Below are 17,813 nucleotides of genomic sequence, written 5' to 3' on the forward strand. Positions count from 1 at the left end.
AGCTAGTCGGATTTCTATTTGTTTCCTGCCTTATTGTTAAAAAATGAGACTATGATGAGAACGACAAGATACAATAAAATTCAATTGAACAATAGAATGTTTCACATCACATATATACTACAAACATACAAAAAAAGAGTAATATCGGAACAAATAAAATATTTGATTCTTTGAAAAATGGGACAAACGTAAGAGTAGGCGAGAACTTTTTCTTAAAAAATGAAGGTGTAGTTTTATAGAATTTAATAGAAAATATTTGATACTCATAAACTTGATATACATTTTGGCCTTTACTATTTTTGAATCGAGCGTCATTGATGAGTCTTTCGTAAATGAAACGTGTATTTGGCGAACAAAAGTGTCAGCCTGGTATTGATGCAGTTTCTTTTTAATATATTTTGATTTCAGATAAATGCAGTAAAATTTAATCACCAATTTGATGAAAATAACTCTGAATTCAGATTTTTCCAATACCTAAAAATGAGCAATCTTGAAAAACAATAATTTGATTGATAGCATCGAAAGACTGAGTAAAAGTATACCCGCTCAGAAAAAACCCCAGCATAACCTCCTCTTGAAGTTAAATGGTGGATCCCTAAATCAAAGTTGTAGAAGACTAGTGGTATGTATGGTCTGACGGTTTGTTTTTCTTTTGACACCGTATGATACAACACATATACATCCCTTTCAGTATGTATTTAAAAGATAATAGTCAGTTTTCCTGTATACATATTTCATTGTACACACAAAAGTCACGTGATAATGTCAAAGATCTAGAATACTGTGATTGGATAATTCAATTAACATCGTCAACATATTGGAGATGTCACCCCATGCTTGGTTTTCAGCAGAAAGATGAGGTCAAACTAGAACAGCGATGGCCATTTTCAAGTGTACATCTATTCGAATCATTACATTTCAATTGCTGAATTCGCCTGTATAAAAAACTAAGCATGTGCATAGAAAATGTCACGTGCTATGACTTTTTCATTCTCCACATTGAAATAACAACTATTCAAGAACTCTATGAGGTTGTTTTCTCATTTAAGCATTATGCAAAATAAAAAAAAAATAAAAAAACCCAAAAAAACTGCATTTGATCTAAATAGGATATATTGAAAACCACCACCACGTCTTCAAACAAAAACAAAAAATAGATAAAAGTCTTACTTACGATATTATGCTAAATGGCTTGTTACTGCTGCAGTGGTGAAGTATATACTAGGTGTAAAGATAATGGACTTAGTCAAAACCTTAACGTTTTATATGAATCTCTATATTTACTGTTCAAATTAATTAACTCGTTTTGATCGTCATTCTGTGAAATCTTGATAAAATAAGTGAAAACAAATATTATCTAATAATTATAATTGACAAACTGGAGCCGTTTTAATTATTGGTTTATCTTAAGTGTTCCAAATGATAAAAAGACGCTCTTGTAATACAACACAAGCGGTGTTTTTGGATATTTGATGCATCGGTTATCTCGAATTAGTAGTGATATCGTCCTAAACAATTTTCCATTCAGAGTTAATGGTCATCTTGTACGTCATTTCGGTCATTTGGTCGATGTTTAGCTAATAAAAAAAACAATTTTCATTTGTTTTTATACTGCAATCCGGTCAAGCTTTGCGTCACTTATTCAAATCGCCTTTACTGAATTAATTAAGCGAATTTTGAGTAATTATCTTTCAAATCGATATTTCCTTTCTTGGCACATCTATCAATAATGAATTATTACAAATACAAATAAAAGTATGATATTGGACTTTAGTCGATTTAAAATGATTCAATCAAATTTACCAAATATTTTGGTTGTGTTTCAATACGGAAGCCGACTAAAGCCGAAATCTGCCGAAACCAATGCCTTTTAAATCAAATGGTGTTGGTTTTTCTGTTTGAATGGACACTAGCCATTTTGGAACAATTTATTACTTGCTGTTCGGTGATATCCAAGGCTCCGTGTTGAATACCGTACTTTGACTTTATATGACTGTGCCTTTTCATAGACCTGGATGGAGAGTTGTCTCATTGCCGCTCATACCACATTTTCTAATTTGTAGTCAACGTTTTTTTTCTTGCAATGTTATGACGTAGTCCTTATACTCCTAACATAGTAAGATGATTTTTTTTTTCTCGTGTTCAGAAGAGGCAACAGTGAAGTACAGTTGATGACAGTCTATCCATCATCATATCCAAAAAATGCCAAGATGCAAAAAGTAATTGAATAATGATAATAAAAATAACCTAGACAAACACTTATAGGTAAAGACTATGTTTTAATGTATATTAAACTATTCAGACTTTAAAATAGAAATATAGAATCTTGTAATTTCTCGCGTTGTATTTGAACCTCTTTTTACCTGCGTGTGATGTATAAATATGAAACCACTTAATTTGAAAAATTTTGCTTTGTGTCTTGTGTAGGATCTGGTTACGATGGTATGTATCTATTGTGTTTGAAGGTAGCAGACATGTCCTCTTTCAACGTTATCTTTTTCGTAAGTGTTTCTAGAAACTCAATTTTCCGTTAGACTAACTTTAAAGAGGTCATGCATTGCATTTATTTTCAATATGTTTTTGAGTTGAAGGTAACTATTGCATGACACCTGGATTTTTTTCTTAGTGAAAGAGGGGCGAAAGAAACGACAAGGACAGTCACTCTCGTAGATCAAAAATTAACTAACAACGCCATGGCTAAAAAGAGAAAAAAGACAAACAGACAAATATATGTACATACAAAACAACAAAGAAAACTAAAGAATACATGGAATAAGCAAGAAGAACCTCACCAAAAACTGGGGGTGATTTCAGGTGCTCTGGAAGGGTAAGCAGATCCTGCTCCATATGTGGTATCCTCCGTGTTGCTCATGAAATTACTTCACAATGATATATCATTTTGTTCAGGAAGGAGTACTAGATCATTTAATGAATACAAATTGAAAATCATCCGTCCAATACTTTTGTGAGAAGAGCTCAAAATTGCGATTTTTGACGTTTTTATGGAACATTTTATTTGAACTCTTCTTATTAAACAATGATATATGCAAGTGATAATATTAAAAAATGAATGCATCATGTGTGAATCATTGTGGATGTTTCATAATTAATAAATTTAAATTCAAGTTCAATAAATAAGTACTAAAAGCAGGATTCTTCCTGGGATATTTGAATTAAACCATAGCCATGGCAACCCAAAAGCCAGAAATAAGCTATCTTCTGGGTCCACCGTGTATTGAATGCAAGTCTCTGATTTTGAAGCAACACTTAAAATTTGTTTTTCATTCCTTCAAACTGTAATATGTGGAATCTCAGCCAAGTAGTTAGCACTTCTGTGTTGACACGAATTATCATAGAGTTGGTCATAACTATAAATTAAATGTTTCCAAAACATTAAATTTTTGAAATACTTAGTTTTTTTCCCCTCAGAAATAACTCCTTAGCTGTATTTTGCAAAACATTTAGGCATGTTTGGTCTTCAATGCTCTTCAACTTCGTACTTTATTTGTTTTTTTTTAACTTTGTTTTATTCGCGAGCATAACTACAGAGTCTTTTGTAGAGATTAGGGACTTTCCGAATTGATTTTCCTCTAAGTTCAGTATTTTTGTGATTTTAATTTTTGTAGAGAACGCGCGTCTTGCACAAATACAAAACTTCATTCCTGGTATCTATTAATGTAGTTGGATATTATTCTAATTCCAGTCATTTAAATAAATGAAAATTTCTTTTGAGCCCCATGTATGGAAATATCTTTTGGAGATTGTGTTGGTGATAACAGCATTTTATGCAAGTTTAGATAGAATTTTATAAAGTGAAAAATTGTCAAATTTTCAGAAGTAATGGACAACCATAAAACTTAAAGGAGGGATCCTGTCATTCTTTTCGAACGTAGCAACAAGGTCTTTCCCTACAGGCTGAATGGTCGGTGCATCACTTATATACTCAAGAAGGACAATGAAACTGAAATGATTTCTTTTTTATATCTTTAAAAAATCATGATCTTAAAAGGAGCAATGTAAATTCAAAAAGAAAAAAAAAACAATAGGTTAAAAAACTACTAAAATCATCATTTGCACCCAATCCATGAGATCTCAGATTCGTCTTCGAGGATTTCACCAGCCCAGTAGTCAGCGTTTCGGTGTTGATATGAATATCAATTATATGGTCATTTTTTCTTTTTATTAATTTCCTGTTTACAAAACTTTGAATTTTCGAAAAACTATGGATTTTCTTATCCCAGGCATAAATTAACTTAACCGTATTTTGCACAACTTTTTGGAATTTTGGGTCCTCAAAGCTCTTCAATTTTGTACTTGTTTGGCTTTATAACTATTTTGATCTGAGCGTCACTGATGCGTCTTATGTAGACGAAACGCGCGTCTGGTGTATTAAATCATTATCCTGATACCTTTCATAACTATTGCAAAGTTGACAACAAAATCCTGTCGGGGTTCCTATATATATCATACCCTCATTACATCATACCCAAATTCCCACAACTGTAACACCCGCATTCAATATCATATCAAATTTCCTTTACATGCCATTGTAACATCATATCCAAGTCCCTATTGCTGTCACGCTGACATTTTACCCATGTTTATATCACTGTCATGCCCTCATAACAGCATACCAACATTAAAGTTACTATAACGCCCTGGTAAAACCATATATCCTATATCTGTCATCCCCGTAAAACATTGTACCCAAGTCCCTATTAACGTCCCATGTTCATACCATCATACCCTATTGCAAATACTTATTTTTGTCCTATCCTTATAACATCTTACAGGAGTTGCTGGAACAGTCCCATCCTCATAACATTATACCTATTTTCGAATACTGACAAACCATAATAGCATTGTACCTATATATGTTCCATGTACTGTCACACTATGATAACATTATGTTCAAGATCCTAAGACGATCACACCCTGATAACATCATACCCAAGTTCTATAAATGTCACACCCTGATTGAATCAAACCCAAGTTAATATAAAATCCACACCCTGATAACATCATACCCAAGTTCCTATGACATATTTGACTGTAATTATAGAATATAAATACACGTGTTTGTGAGATATAACAGTTTCTTCACCGTTCTAGATTAATGGAGAAATAAGGAAATATGAACGTTAAAATGATGACTTGGCTACATGCAATGATTAGGAATATTGCAATCTCCATGCATATATCCTTTTTTGTATGAATCTTTCCATACAATGTGCACAATACTGTAAATATCGAGGCAATGGTCATAATATTCGTTATTCGCCGTTAATTGTTATTTTTTCTCGATTTAACTAGAACTTATATTGAAAATATTACATCTAACAATCTAAAATAGTAACATTCTTCAAGCGCAAAAAATAACAAATAAATTACAGTGGGGAAAAGTTTTGCTCCGTGTTGAAGGCATCACTGTGACTTTGAGATAAAGAACAGCAATACAACCGTTGTTCCTTTGCATTTTAGTTTTTTGTTTCGCATGTTAAAATTTTGAGTCCTGAATGGATACTATATCTCCTTTCTTTTTTGTTAGAGCTCGTGTTGACGAAAAGTAAGATTTATTTTATACTTTTTTATAGGAAGATGTAGTTATGGATGCACTTTGAAATTCTCCGAATTTGTTGACCAGGGTCAATCTAATGCTCGACATATTGTATAGACACTTGACCGATGTTAAGTATAAATCGTTGACCTCAGAATGACTTGAATTGTATACCTGAAACACGATGGGAGATTAGTGTAAATAATACAACTGATATATCAATAGACTGATTGTCTACACGGAGGTTGACTGTTCAAATTCAACACGTGGCAGGTTATTAACAAGAATTGTCAGTTTTAGTACAGGAATGATGTCGTTCTCTCGGACACTCAAGTTTCCTCCACAAATAAAATCCCCCAGTAAAACCACAATGAAAATGAAAATAGAAAGGGACTTTATAAAGAAGAGATATAGTTACGATACTGTTGTCAGGTCATTAATGATTGCATATTTTGGCTTTGATATTGATTCACTTATAGGGGCTTTGCATCGGAATTAAACACATTTATTTTAAAACCAGTTGTTGGCATGACATATGAGTTATGTTCTTCTCATATATTTCATAATGGTATAATACTTAACCCATAGCAGGAGGGATTTTGCCTAATATTCACATGATGAAGACATAATCTTTCAATAAGTTTAATTGAGGTCTGAAGCTTGCATGTCAGTAACTGCTAGTAGTCTGTTGTTATTTTTGGTATTATTGTCATTTTGTTTATTGTCGTTTGTTTCTTTTTTTAACATCGGACTTGGACTTCTTTTAAACTGAGTTTTACTGTGCATATTATTGTGCGTTTGTTTTTTCTACATTGGCTAGAGGTATTAGGGGGGGATTGAGATCTCAGAAAACATGTTTAACCCCGCTTCAATTTTGCGCCTGTCCCAAGTCAGGACCATCTGGCCTTTGTCAGTCTGGTATTATTTTTAATTTTAGTTTCTTGTGTAAAATGCGCAGTTTAGTATGACGTCCATTATCACTGAACAAGTATGGATATTTGTAACATCGGTATATTACTGTTGCCTTCATTTAGGTGCCAGCTGAAGGACTCCTTCGGGTGCGGGAGTTTCACGCTACATCGAAGACCCATTGGTGGCCTTCAGCTATTGTCTGCTCTATGGTCGGGTTGTTGTCACTTTTGACACATTCCTTATTTCCATACTGTGAAAAATAGAACAGTTGATATATATATTTTCATTTATTTATTCTATAACTTTTGTATTCAAACAATATATATATATCTTTACTATATCATGCATATATCTTGATAAACGAACACATATTATCATTGATGATTAGACAACAAATGATAACATTTAAGCACATAAAACAATAAAGATACCATGCTACATGTATTAACATGACTAATACATATCCAATGGACTAATATCCACAAATTGACCACGAGGGTCGGTTGAAAACAAAACTTTACGTTACAGTATTTATCCATCGACCTATACGATTTAAAATATCACCAATTCTGTACACGGTACTACCTGATATTTGAATAAGGGGTGGTAACCCTAGCATAACTCCCATTGCAATGCTAAATATGGATGTACTATTAAAAGTGTGTATTGGAAAGGCATAAAATCCTAATAGTGCAACCATGCACATTAGATTAGCACTAAGAAAGTACATTAGCGCTTTTTGTCTAAATAATTTCAATCCTCTTTGTCTGTCTTCGTTTGATAATCCATTTGTTACCGACGATCCTACAACGTTGAACACAAGCCCTTCCCAGAATTTAAATTCATCTAGGTTGAAGTCACTCAAATTGAGCGATGATGCTCTCAAACTAGTCAGACACGTTGTTTCAACTACAAAACAAAAGGTTTTGCTATAATGTTTTATTTTGCTTCTAAAAAATCATAAAAATGTAATAAAATAATAATAAGAAAAAAATTATAAAACAAATATCTATGATTTGTAAAACAAAATATACGTTACTTCGATTACTGTATGTATATTCAAATATTGCATAGCGTGTTCATTTTGAGAATGGTTACGTCGCTGTTTGGTTTGAAAAGTAAACATTCTTTAACTCTTAGCCATTCGACATCCAATTGATGTATCACAGCTAGGAAAGGGGTTAACATGTCGATTTAACCATACGTGAAAATGTATGTATAATATATGTTGTTAATCAATCTTATTTACAGGGGCTCTTGAACCATTTTCAATTCTCACGAGATATTGAAATCTGAATAAACACGGAAGAGTATTTTTTTCATTCCAGAAGAAATAAGAATAACAATTTTATTTTGTTATGGTTTTCGCCGTCTGACATGTGTGATGACAGATATTAAGGGATAACAATATATTTACACCGCTGATAATCCGTTGCGTACAAAAAGCAAGCTTAGGAATTGATAGTTTCTTTCGAATGATATTCAATTTGGATATCTCATTTTTGGAAAAAGAATGCTTATAAACAATGCAAATAAAAAAAATCTTATGGTTATTTCAATATCCCACCTGTATCAGCCTAAGAAACTCATATTTTCCCAAGAGCTCATATGCATTGTATTAAATACCTCAATTATATATTGTGTTGTGGCGTAATTAAGAGCATGTGTTTGATACAGATTTTGGCAATCCTGACTGATAGCAACACCATCAAGGATGGCAAACACAGAAAAAATACCATTTAGTGTACGAAACATTTCAAAATATAGGTGTACTACCAAGAATATGATTAATACATGAAATCGAAATCATATATATAAAGCTTCCCCTCAATTCTCTTTTTTTTTGGTAAATTGAAATGTAATACATGTATATGGGATAGATGTCTAAAGTACAGGAAATTATCAAATTAGCAAAGCAGCAATACAACAAAGCAGTAAACAATTTGAACAATAGGATAAACTCCGTATTCAATAAATTTAAGTTTGAGTGATAATATCATGTGTTACGCTATCGTACCTTGTTGCGATTCTGGTTCTTTCTGCGTGTTCTGTTTAATGTTTGGAAGCTAAGGAAAGCATTGTTTAAAATTAAGCATACACAGTGGTTATCATACTCGGTTCTTCTAATGCATTTGAATAGATGACTTATAACATGTATAAAAAAGAGGAAACAAAACAATGTCAAATTCGTTTTATATTTGTATTTTAAAAACATTGGTCATTTTGTTATGCAATTTAAATTTCCTTCGAAGTTTTCATATTTTATCGATCGGAAATAGTTTGTTTTAAAATGCAGCATTGGTTAAATGAATTTCGTGAAAGAAACATGCTGTTGGGATTTTTTTGGCTTATTATCACTCCATATTTTCTTTATTTTAGAAGTTGCGTTGTGCCATCTTATTAAATACGTGTTAGAATGTAAAACGTTTATACAACACTAAGAACACGCGCATTTGCAATATATTATGGTATACAGTATGCTGATGTGAATGAATTCTGTTGGCATGTTAAAGTGGTATTCTTGTATTTCCAAACGAATCAGTTAACCATGTTAACTGTATTAAAAAAAGAAAAAGAAACAAACAGGTAAATGTTTAGTTTGCGCAAAATTATTTTTTACCTGATTTTCATTTTCATAACAAGCCGTATGTCATGCAACTGTTTAAAAAACTCATCGGTCAGAGCTAAGGACAGATTGTGTTTTACTCGCCTTTGACTTTTTAGTCATCTTAATGTGGTGTATATATGTGCCTTATATTTGTGCTGCGTTGCTTCGATGCCGTTATAGTAATTTTTGGCTCTTTTGATACATTTTGATAGACCCTGCTTTGATTCATCATTCATTATTCCATTGTTCAACATGTTGAAATAATCAAATTGGCAAGTAGAAGCTGAAGAAATATATTTTTTAATTGGGTCTCACAAATATTTATTGTGTTTTTCACAGTCAGTGTAATGACAATAAGAAGGAAAACATTCGTTTTCTCTTTTATTTTTGACAACATATAAATACCTTTTCTTGTCTTTATATTTAAAAATAGTTTCACATTATGTAAAAAAAAATTCAGAAATGATATCTTGCAATAGGTCACACATAACCCATCGAACAATTATGACAAACGTACTGTCAGTAATTAAAAAAACCCCACACATGGTACTACCTGTCTTTTATTCATCGGATAGAAATGTCATCATCTACGTCATTTATTGACTAGTGGAAAGCTGTTTTTATCCTTCAACCTTATTATGCTTTTGTCCAACGTAAGGAGCATGTAATTTAGTGACTGTGATTGGTTGCTGTATTATAATGTTATCATTTAAGCTGATATCAATTTATCTAGTTTGTATTGTTCTCACGTTCTCATGAATGGTCATGTATTGCCTTATATAGATCTTTATGCATTATTTTTTATTGCTTACTATCTTAGAAGACTAAAGTTGCTTTTATCAACTGAATTTGGTACCTATCAGATATGTTCCTTACGTCGTAACTACAATTCACTCCCCTTTCATGAATGTGACCTCCCGAATTAGACTATTTACCGGATTTGTTATCACATAAGCAACACGACGGGTGCCACCTGTTAAGCAGGATCTGCTTACCCTTCTGGAGCATCTGAGATCACCCCTAGTTTTTGTGGGGTTCTTGTTGCTTATTATTTTGTTTTCTATGTTGTGTCATGTGTAATATTGTTTGACTGTTTGTCTTTTTTTCATTTTTAGCCATGGCGTTGTCAGTTTATTTTTGATCTATGAGTTTGACTGTTCCTCTGGTATCTTCGTCCCTCTTTTGTAAAATAGTGGCCTTATTGACAATCATACAACATATTCTTATTTTTTTTTTCGGACAAAATAACTTTGAAATATGTTACATATTTATATTTCATCAAACAGTCACTTACCTTATCACGTGTACCCCATGATTGATCCACAATGTTACAGATTGCGTAGAGGGGTAATAAAATATACATAAATGGAATAAAAAACAAGTATACAGGACCAGTAAGCAATATCCATGCATCCCATGGGTATAAAACAGCTCCATATATGTAACTTCCAAATACAATTGCAACTGACAAGCCTTCTGCATGTTCAAAATGTCCATTGTAATAACCTATTTGTAGAGGAGATACTAAGTAATTGTAAACATTTACATATACATACACTATGCATGTGAGGGTTCTTTTAACATACATGTACAAAACGTTTTTTTTTTACAAAATATGTATGTCTGCTCTATTGAATTCTGTATACATGTAACCCTTGCCTGTGCCCAGTCAAGCACCTCGTTATTGCTCTATGATTATTTTTGTATTCTTGTAAATCATGTTTGCTAATATGCTTTGTCTATATGCCTTTTTTTTGTTTCTTTGTTACATAACACGTGACCCTGTACTTATACATCCCGTCACTTTCTTATTTTCAATGATAATGTTTGTAATGTTTTATTTCATTTGTGATAATATGCTTTGTAAATATCCCTTTTTCTGTTTCTTTGTATGACGTATGACGTGGCTCTGTACTTAAACATCCCGTCATTGTGTTATTGTTTCAATGTTTGTTTACATATTTGAGTGGTTTTATAGATTTAAATGACCAATTAATTGCCCCATAGGGTACAGCGATAGCCTTTATCGAGATACATACTTTAGAAAATTCATTAATTTAACAAAAACTTGCTAGAATTAAAAACAAGTTATTAGAACAATATTTTTTCGTCCAAAAAATATAGGTTCGCGTTGATTTTCTTTGGCTCATTTGTACTTATCTCTCCATGTTGCACTTAAACATACGTGTCATATCCTAGCGATCAAAATACATCTCAGTTCCGCTTGGGTTAAGAAAGTAATCTATTTGGCCTTTGGTACAATGCAGAATGCATGAAGTCTTTAATAACAAACATACCGGGCACTCATATTAACCAATGAAGATAAGCTATAGCAGCCTTAATTCTGAAAACCATGTTATGCTCATTAAATGGCTGCGCCCATAAGTTCAATTGGTTTATTGTAACCTATAGTGATTTAGATAATAACGCAATGTGGACTGCTGTACTCCTATTTTTCATTTTTACCTATTATTACTGTTTGCATCGTTGTCAATATAATAGATTTTTATGCGACTGTCATTCAACGTAGATGTTTAGCTAGCTATAAAACCAGGTTTAATCCACCATTTTCCTCCTAAGAAAATGCCTGTTACATTTCAGGAATATGACAGTTGTTGTACATTAGTTTGATGTGTTTGAGCATTTGATTAGGAACTTTCCGTTTTGAATTTTCTCGGAATACTGTATTTTTGTCATTTGACTTTTTATATATATCAATAGGGTCCTAATTATAATATTGGAGCAAATCATATATCGACTATATTTAGCTATTTAATGTCAGAAATTACATAAATAAAAATATCTGAAAACAAAAAAAAAACAAAACAAATGACCTTCAGCTCAACCAACGACAACATAAGCGTGATTGATAAAATGCATTATACATTACATAATATTATATCGTTGCGAAAGTGGTTAAGAAACATAACGATGAACCTGTTTGCATTTAACTTTTTTAAGGTTTCATATACCCCCAATACTCTTTCAAAACTACAGATGCATTCACATAATTGTATATAACAAAACGATACCACGCTACCTACCATATGCCAAGTCTTTAAAGACAATAACAGATATGTAGACTGTTCCTGCTCCGAAGATAATTATTAACATTTTTGTGATAACTAACTGTATTGTTGAAGGAACTCGGCTGAGTAGCATCAAGCAGTAGACAAGCACTATTGCAACGATCACAGGAGCTACAATGATAAGAGGGGCACCAGTTGCCAACTCTAAACCATAGCACAGTGTTACAATTGTAATTCCCGGATATAAAAGCTTTGTAAGAAATAGTTGCAATAAGTAGAGGACGAACAAAACGGAAAAAGCATCGTTTGTGGAAACCAAGGTTCTTAGCTGTCGAATAACCAATACAGCATTTGCATAATCTGATAGTATCCATCTACGGCGTTGTTTCATAAACTCAGTCATATCTTCCGGACAAAACGTAGTATTTGTAGCCGTACTACAATATCTTAATTTCCATCCCTTCAACATCATCAATGTACACATCCATCTGTCTTCCCCTGTATATATAATTTCAATAAATATAACAAAAACCACAATTCAATGTTGATACCGACAAATTCAAACGTTAAAGGTCCATAAAAACTGACATTATCAAACGCTATCAATAACAGATATGTACTCTGTTCCTTTGCCAAAGAAAATGAATAACATATTTTTCTAAATAACTTTTGCTGACGGCACTCGGCTGGGTAACATCAACCAGTATCCAAGCACTATTTCAATCAATGAAACTATTAAAACCAACTTCCATACTCCTTACTTGGTACAGGCGTTTTGTGAAGAAAAAGGGAAAGGAGTTACTTTGTTTTATAGTAAGCTAAAACTTACGCTTGTGTGCTCCGTTGCTTTTAGTTTGGTAATTTAGTAAAAAACAGAAACACACATTATAGGTTGATGTGACATTAATTGGGATCCATGAGTTTACACGTTGTAATTACACATCATATACAAACTTCGCAATTGTTTAATAAGAGAAAGACAAACATAAACATTAATCTAGCAAAAACCACAGCAGAAAATGTGTAGTAAACACCGTTTCGTCTACAACAGACTGAACGGTGAATTATAAAGAATTGAAGTTGTGTTGTCTATTTACAGTTCGGTTTGTATTGGCCAACAGTACTTTAATATTGTTATTCACAAAGATTTTTTTTTATCTATGAGAAGTATTCAGGCAATTTTGTTTATTTCCAAAATTAAAAGAAAGAAAACTCTGGACATGCTGTTAGTATATTATCATATCTCATAATTCATTAATTATTGATATATTTCATGTAAAATGCAACTGTTTTCTATCTCATAGATTGCGGTTGCAAACCATTCAATGTTGACGACAACATTATTTACACTTTTTGTCATTGTCCTAATGCTTACATAGAAAGAGCAAAATATGGAACCATTGATGATTTAAACCTTGTTTTAACCAAATTTACTGTCTGGGTGATATGAGTATAAAATAATGAAGCATTAGAACATCGACAGCAGATGATTTTAACATTGATTAGTTAGCGTAAACATGATGTTTTATAGTCACTGATACTTTTATAGAAAAAGAATTTTCCAGAATAAATATATTTTTTTTACCGTTGTCTTTTGTAAAGACATCTTCCATGTTTCCTACTGGTACCGAATATTCTGCAACAACGTCCCTAATAGCTTCCAATTTGAACATACTAAAACAGCCGGGGCAACACATAACTGAACCAATAATATTCTGTGCACTCTTATTCATCCATAAATCTTAAAGTACAATATTTCGAAATATAATATCATATTAAATAGAACTTTTTTGATGACATGAGGAACATGACGGGTGCCACATATGGAGAAATATCTGTTTATCCTTCCAGAGTACCTGAGATCACTCCCAGTTTTTGGTGGGGTTCGTGTTGATTTTTGTTTAGTTTTCTATGTTGTGTATTGTGTTTTATGATTTGTCTGCTTGTCTTTTTCTTTTTTAGCCATGGCATTGTCAGGTTATTTTCGATCTACGAGATTGACTGTCGCTCTAGTATTTTTCGAACCTCTTTTGTTGATAGCTCTTGGTTTATTTGTTCATGGTTTTGATTTCTATTGAATTATGGATGACTTATCAGCTCTTTAACATCTCAAATATGATTTAGATTTCAATTGCTTTGGTTTCTAGCAGCGCTGAATAGAAATCATTGCCCAAGTCATTTAAAGTTTGTACTGTTGATGGTCAGTAAATGCATTAATTTCGTTATCACATTGGAACTGTTTCGCTATTGACTGTACATGTTCCCTGTAGCTTTTTTATATTCCCAATAAAAAATTCATTGGTACATTCTTCAACTTATGTTTTGAACTTTCTAATATGAATGTGTTGCCCTTTTGCACAGTAGTAAGTCCAGTAAGACCACTTTTTGGTCCCGACATATAGCAGTTTTACAAACTAATTTAAAATGTAAACTTTTAGCTAATTATTGGAAAGAAGAATACTTCTGTTACATAAATATGCGCTGTTTTTGACAATACAATGCTCATGGTATCGGGTACTATCATCATATAATATAAAATTTCAATCCTGGTATTTATTCTAAAATAATTGTCCAAAATCTATCATCAGATGAACCTGAAACTTAAATGCCAAAATCAGAACTTCCCTTGCTCTTTGATGTTTTATTTTAAGTTGAAAAAAAAATGCTTGCAAGGGAGATTGCTCATTACAACTCTAATGATGCCAACCTTGAAATTTAAAGGTGCTTATGTTTGCTATTTGTTATAACCTTATTGTTATGATTCTTAAACAAACAATCAAAAATGAATAATTAAGCTCACTGAAATGTCAGAATTGTAAATTTTAAGTAAAAGTCTAAAATGATGTCAGAAGCGACTTTAAGCATGGTCTCATAGAACTGATTTTTTTAAAAAGTTTATTTTTATATTTGTTTCATAGTTAAATTTTATAACAAACATTTTGACATTTGTCTTTTTTTATAATTTATATTCAAAACAACTCTATTTTATCAGTATTTGAATTAAATTAATTTGATAAATGCTTTTTTATTGAAGTATATACAAAAGGAGATAATTCAAAATCGCTTTTTTTTAAAAAATTATTCTAACCTGAGTAGAAGTGATGAAAATAACTATGCTCAAGACATAAATGGAAAACCTTCCTGTTTAAGTACATCTATTAATTATCTTATATATTATTTTTATTTTGAAATTTTTTGTATATTATAATTTTGATTGAAAGATTTGGTAAAAACAATACGTTCAGGAAATGTAACATTTTAGGAACCGGACATTACAGTCGAAATGAAATTAAGTAATCTGTTTTCGAATATCAATCATCGATTGAGATTTATCACATTGTTAATAGTTTTTTGTGTATTTAGTAAATGAGAAATGCAGTTGAGAAAGGGAAATCGATTTCTAAATATCAACAGAAAATTTTTCGACATTACAAATAATGTCAATGAGCCAATCACTCGGTTTACAAAAAACTACTTTATTGTTTTTCTGTTTGTGTTTTTCATTTTTAGCCATGGCGTTGTCAGTTTGTTTTAGATTTACGAGTTTGACTGTCCCTTTGGTATCTTTCGTCCCCCTTTTATTGAGAATTATTCCTGTTTCTGCACATGTTTTACCTTTAGCATATTCGAACATCTGCAGCCAGACAATTGGAGGATACTGAATTCCTGTAGGATATGTTCGACCACAGACAGCCCCAACAGTCCGGTCTGATTCACACATGAGTAAAACTTTCAATATACTTGTATCCGTAAACGTCATATCAGCATCAGTTGCAAGGATGTAATTATCATAACCAAATTTATCCTGTTCGTGGTGCAATTGTTGTGAGTCTTTTATGGTGTGAATGATGTTAAATGATTCATTTCTATCTAAACACTTTTCATTTTTGCTCGTATTGGCTACAGATTTTTCTGTCGATTCTGTGTCAACACTATAAATCTCATTTTGTTTTACTAACGGCTTACAATAATTATCTAGAAGTGTAAAATCATGTTGCGCGGTTTCGTATAACTCTTCAGGCGAGATCAATGTATCTATAGAAAGTAAAGTTTCGTAAGGTGATCTCATTGGGAAATTGTCAGAGTACCTCCAAAAGTTAGACGTACGATAGTTTAAGATATACTCCATATACATTATTTGACTCCAACGCTTTTTCGCCTTGACCTTAGAAACATCTTTCAAGTGAACAAACAATGGGGTTGTTTTGTTTACTTCCCAGGAAAACTGTATTCCGTATGGCGTAAATAGCATGACTCCTTGGTTATTGTTTGTTATAAATTGGTTTTCAATTAAGCTCATTAACTGAAGACCAAACTGCTTTATAGTTTGTCCATCAGCACCATTATCTAAGAATATATGAGATTCAAAAACAATATGCTCTCTTTTCAAAAGGTTTGAATCTGAAATATTTCGTATACTAGCCAGTAATTTGTCCATTTCTAGTGATGATTCCTGATGCATTGTAGTACAGACAAAGATTCGTCTTTTGTTGTCAGTCGACTTATTGCATGTTGGTGTCTCCATTGTATTGAAAGTTCTACTGATTAAATGTTGCAATATCAAAACGGCTTCATACATACTACAATTATTACACTGTATAGTTCTATCATTCAATATAATATCCAATAACAACGGAACAATTAATAGTCCTGCGAGAGTTCCATAGAATGCAGTATTATCTGCTCCCACTTTAATTCCTTGAGAAAGTGTACCGATACTACAAGCCCATGTAATGTGAGATACATGTATTACTGACGAACACATAAATACTAGTATGCATGATACTATGATAGACGACACATACATCGGTAAATGAACAATACATCTATCAGATTTAGAATTAACATTGAAAAACTTAACGTACTGACAAAGACACGAGCTAAGTAAGATTGAAGCACAAAAGTAAAGACTTTTAGCGTTCGGTAAAAATAAAGTCTCAAAAAATAATCTCAATGATAATAATTCGTTTGTATCACTTTTTTGTTTCAGAATGTAAAGCAAAAACACACAGGTAAGCATCTTCAAAATGATATACAATATAGCGGAATTCTGAGTTCCTCTGTTATCTGTTGTATGAATACGTCTTTGTATGATCGGAGAAATAATTATTGATATCATCACCAGAAAGAGACACGTGATGCCAGCTTCTTCTACCGACATTCTGTTTGTTATCACCAGCAATACAAAACAATAAATGACACAGCTTATGAAAACTAAAACCAACAGATGCTGTATGTAACGACAACAGCTTGTAATGGTCTTCTGAAACAAAACAATATCAATCAATACTTTAGTATTTGAAACCGTAATACAGCAATAAAATATAGAAACTGACATCAAAACTAGTAATAAACTCTAGCTACTGAATCTTTCAAAGAATTATTTTTTATCAGTTCTGAACACTTTACAATCAATCAATCATCAACCTCATCTTTCTTTTGTGTATCTTAGATTTTGGTCTTCTGTCGTGTTTTTCTTTACTAATGGCAGTTTTCATATTGTAGGTCTTATTCTGGAAAAGAGTAGTTATATAAACTATGTAAACACGCGAAGAGCTACATGTGTGTATGATCGAAATGGCACAGAGAGATATATTTACTCTTCCAAAAAAAGATTTGTTTCATATGTAATACTTGCTAAAAAAACATTCCATTTGTCATATTGTGCATACAACAAAACACTGTCAAAAATAATAAAACTAGTCTA

General features: G+C 32.1%; 1 protein-coding gene across 1 annotated transcript; it reads right to left on the minus strand.

Moving 5' to 3' along the window:
- Positions 1-6,907: 6,907 nt before the first annotated feature.
- On the minus strand, positions 6,908-15,860 carry LOC134684148 (chitin synthase chs-2-like). The gene is made up of 6 exons (XM_063543429.1): positions 15,722-15,860; positions 13,692-13,847; positions 12,122-12,604; positions 10,372-10,583; positions 8,487-8,535; positions 6,908-7,378 (listed from the first exon to the last, which is right to left on the minus strand). The coding sequence occupies exons 1-6, from the start codon at positions 15,825-15,827 to the stop codon at positions 6,987-6,989; spliced, it is 1,398 nt and encodes a 465-aa protein (XP_063399499.1). The 5' UTR covers positions 15,828-15,860; the 3' UTR covers positions 6,908-6,986.
- Between the last annotated feature and the right edge of the window lie 1,953 nt (positions 15,861-17,813).

This window comes from Mytilus trossulus, chromosome 9 (assembly GCF_036588685.1).
Source record: "Mytilus trossulus isolate FHL-02 chromosome 9, PNRI_Mtr1.1.1.hap1, whole genome shotgun sequence".
NCBI lineage: Eukaryota > Metazoa > Mollusca > Bivalvia > Mytilida > Mytilidae > Mytilus > Mytilus trossulus.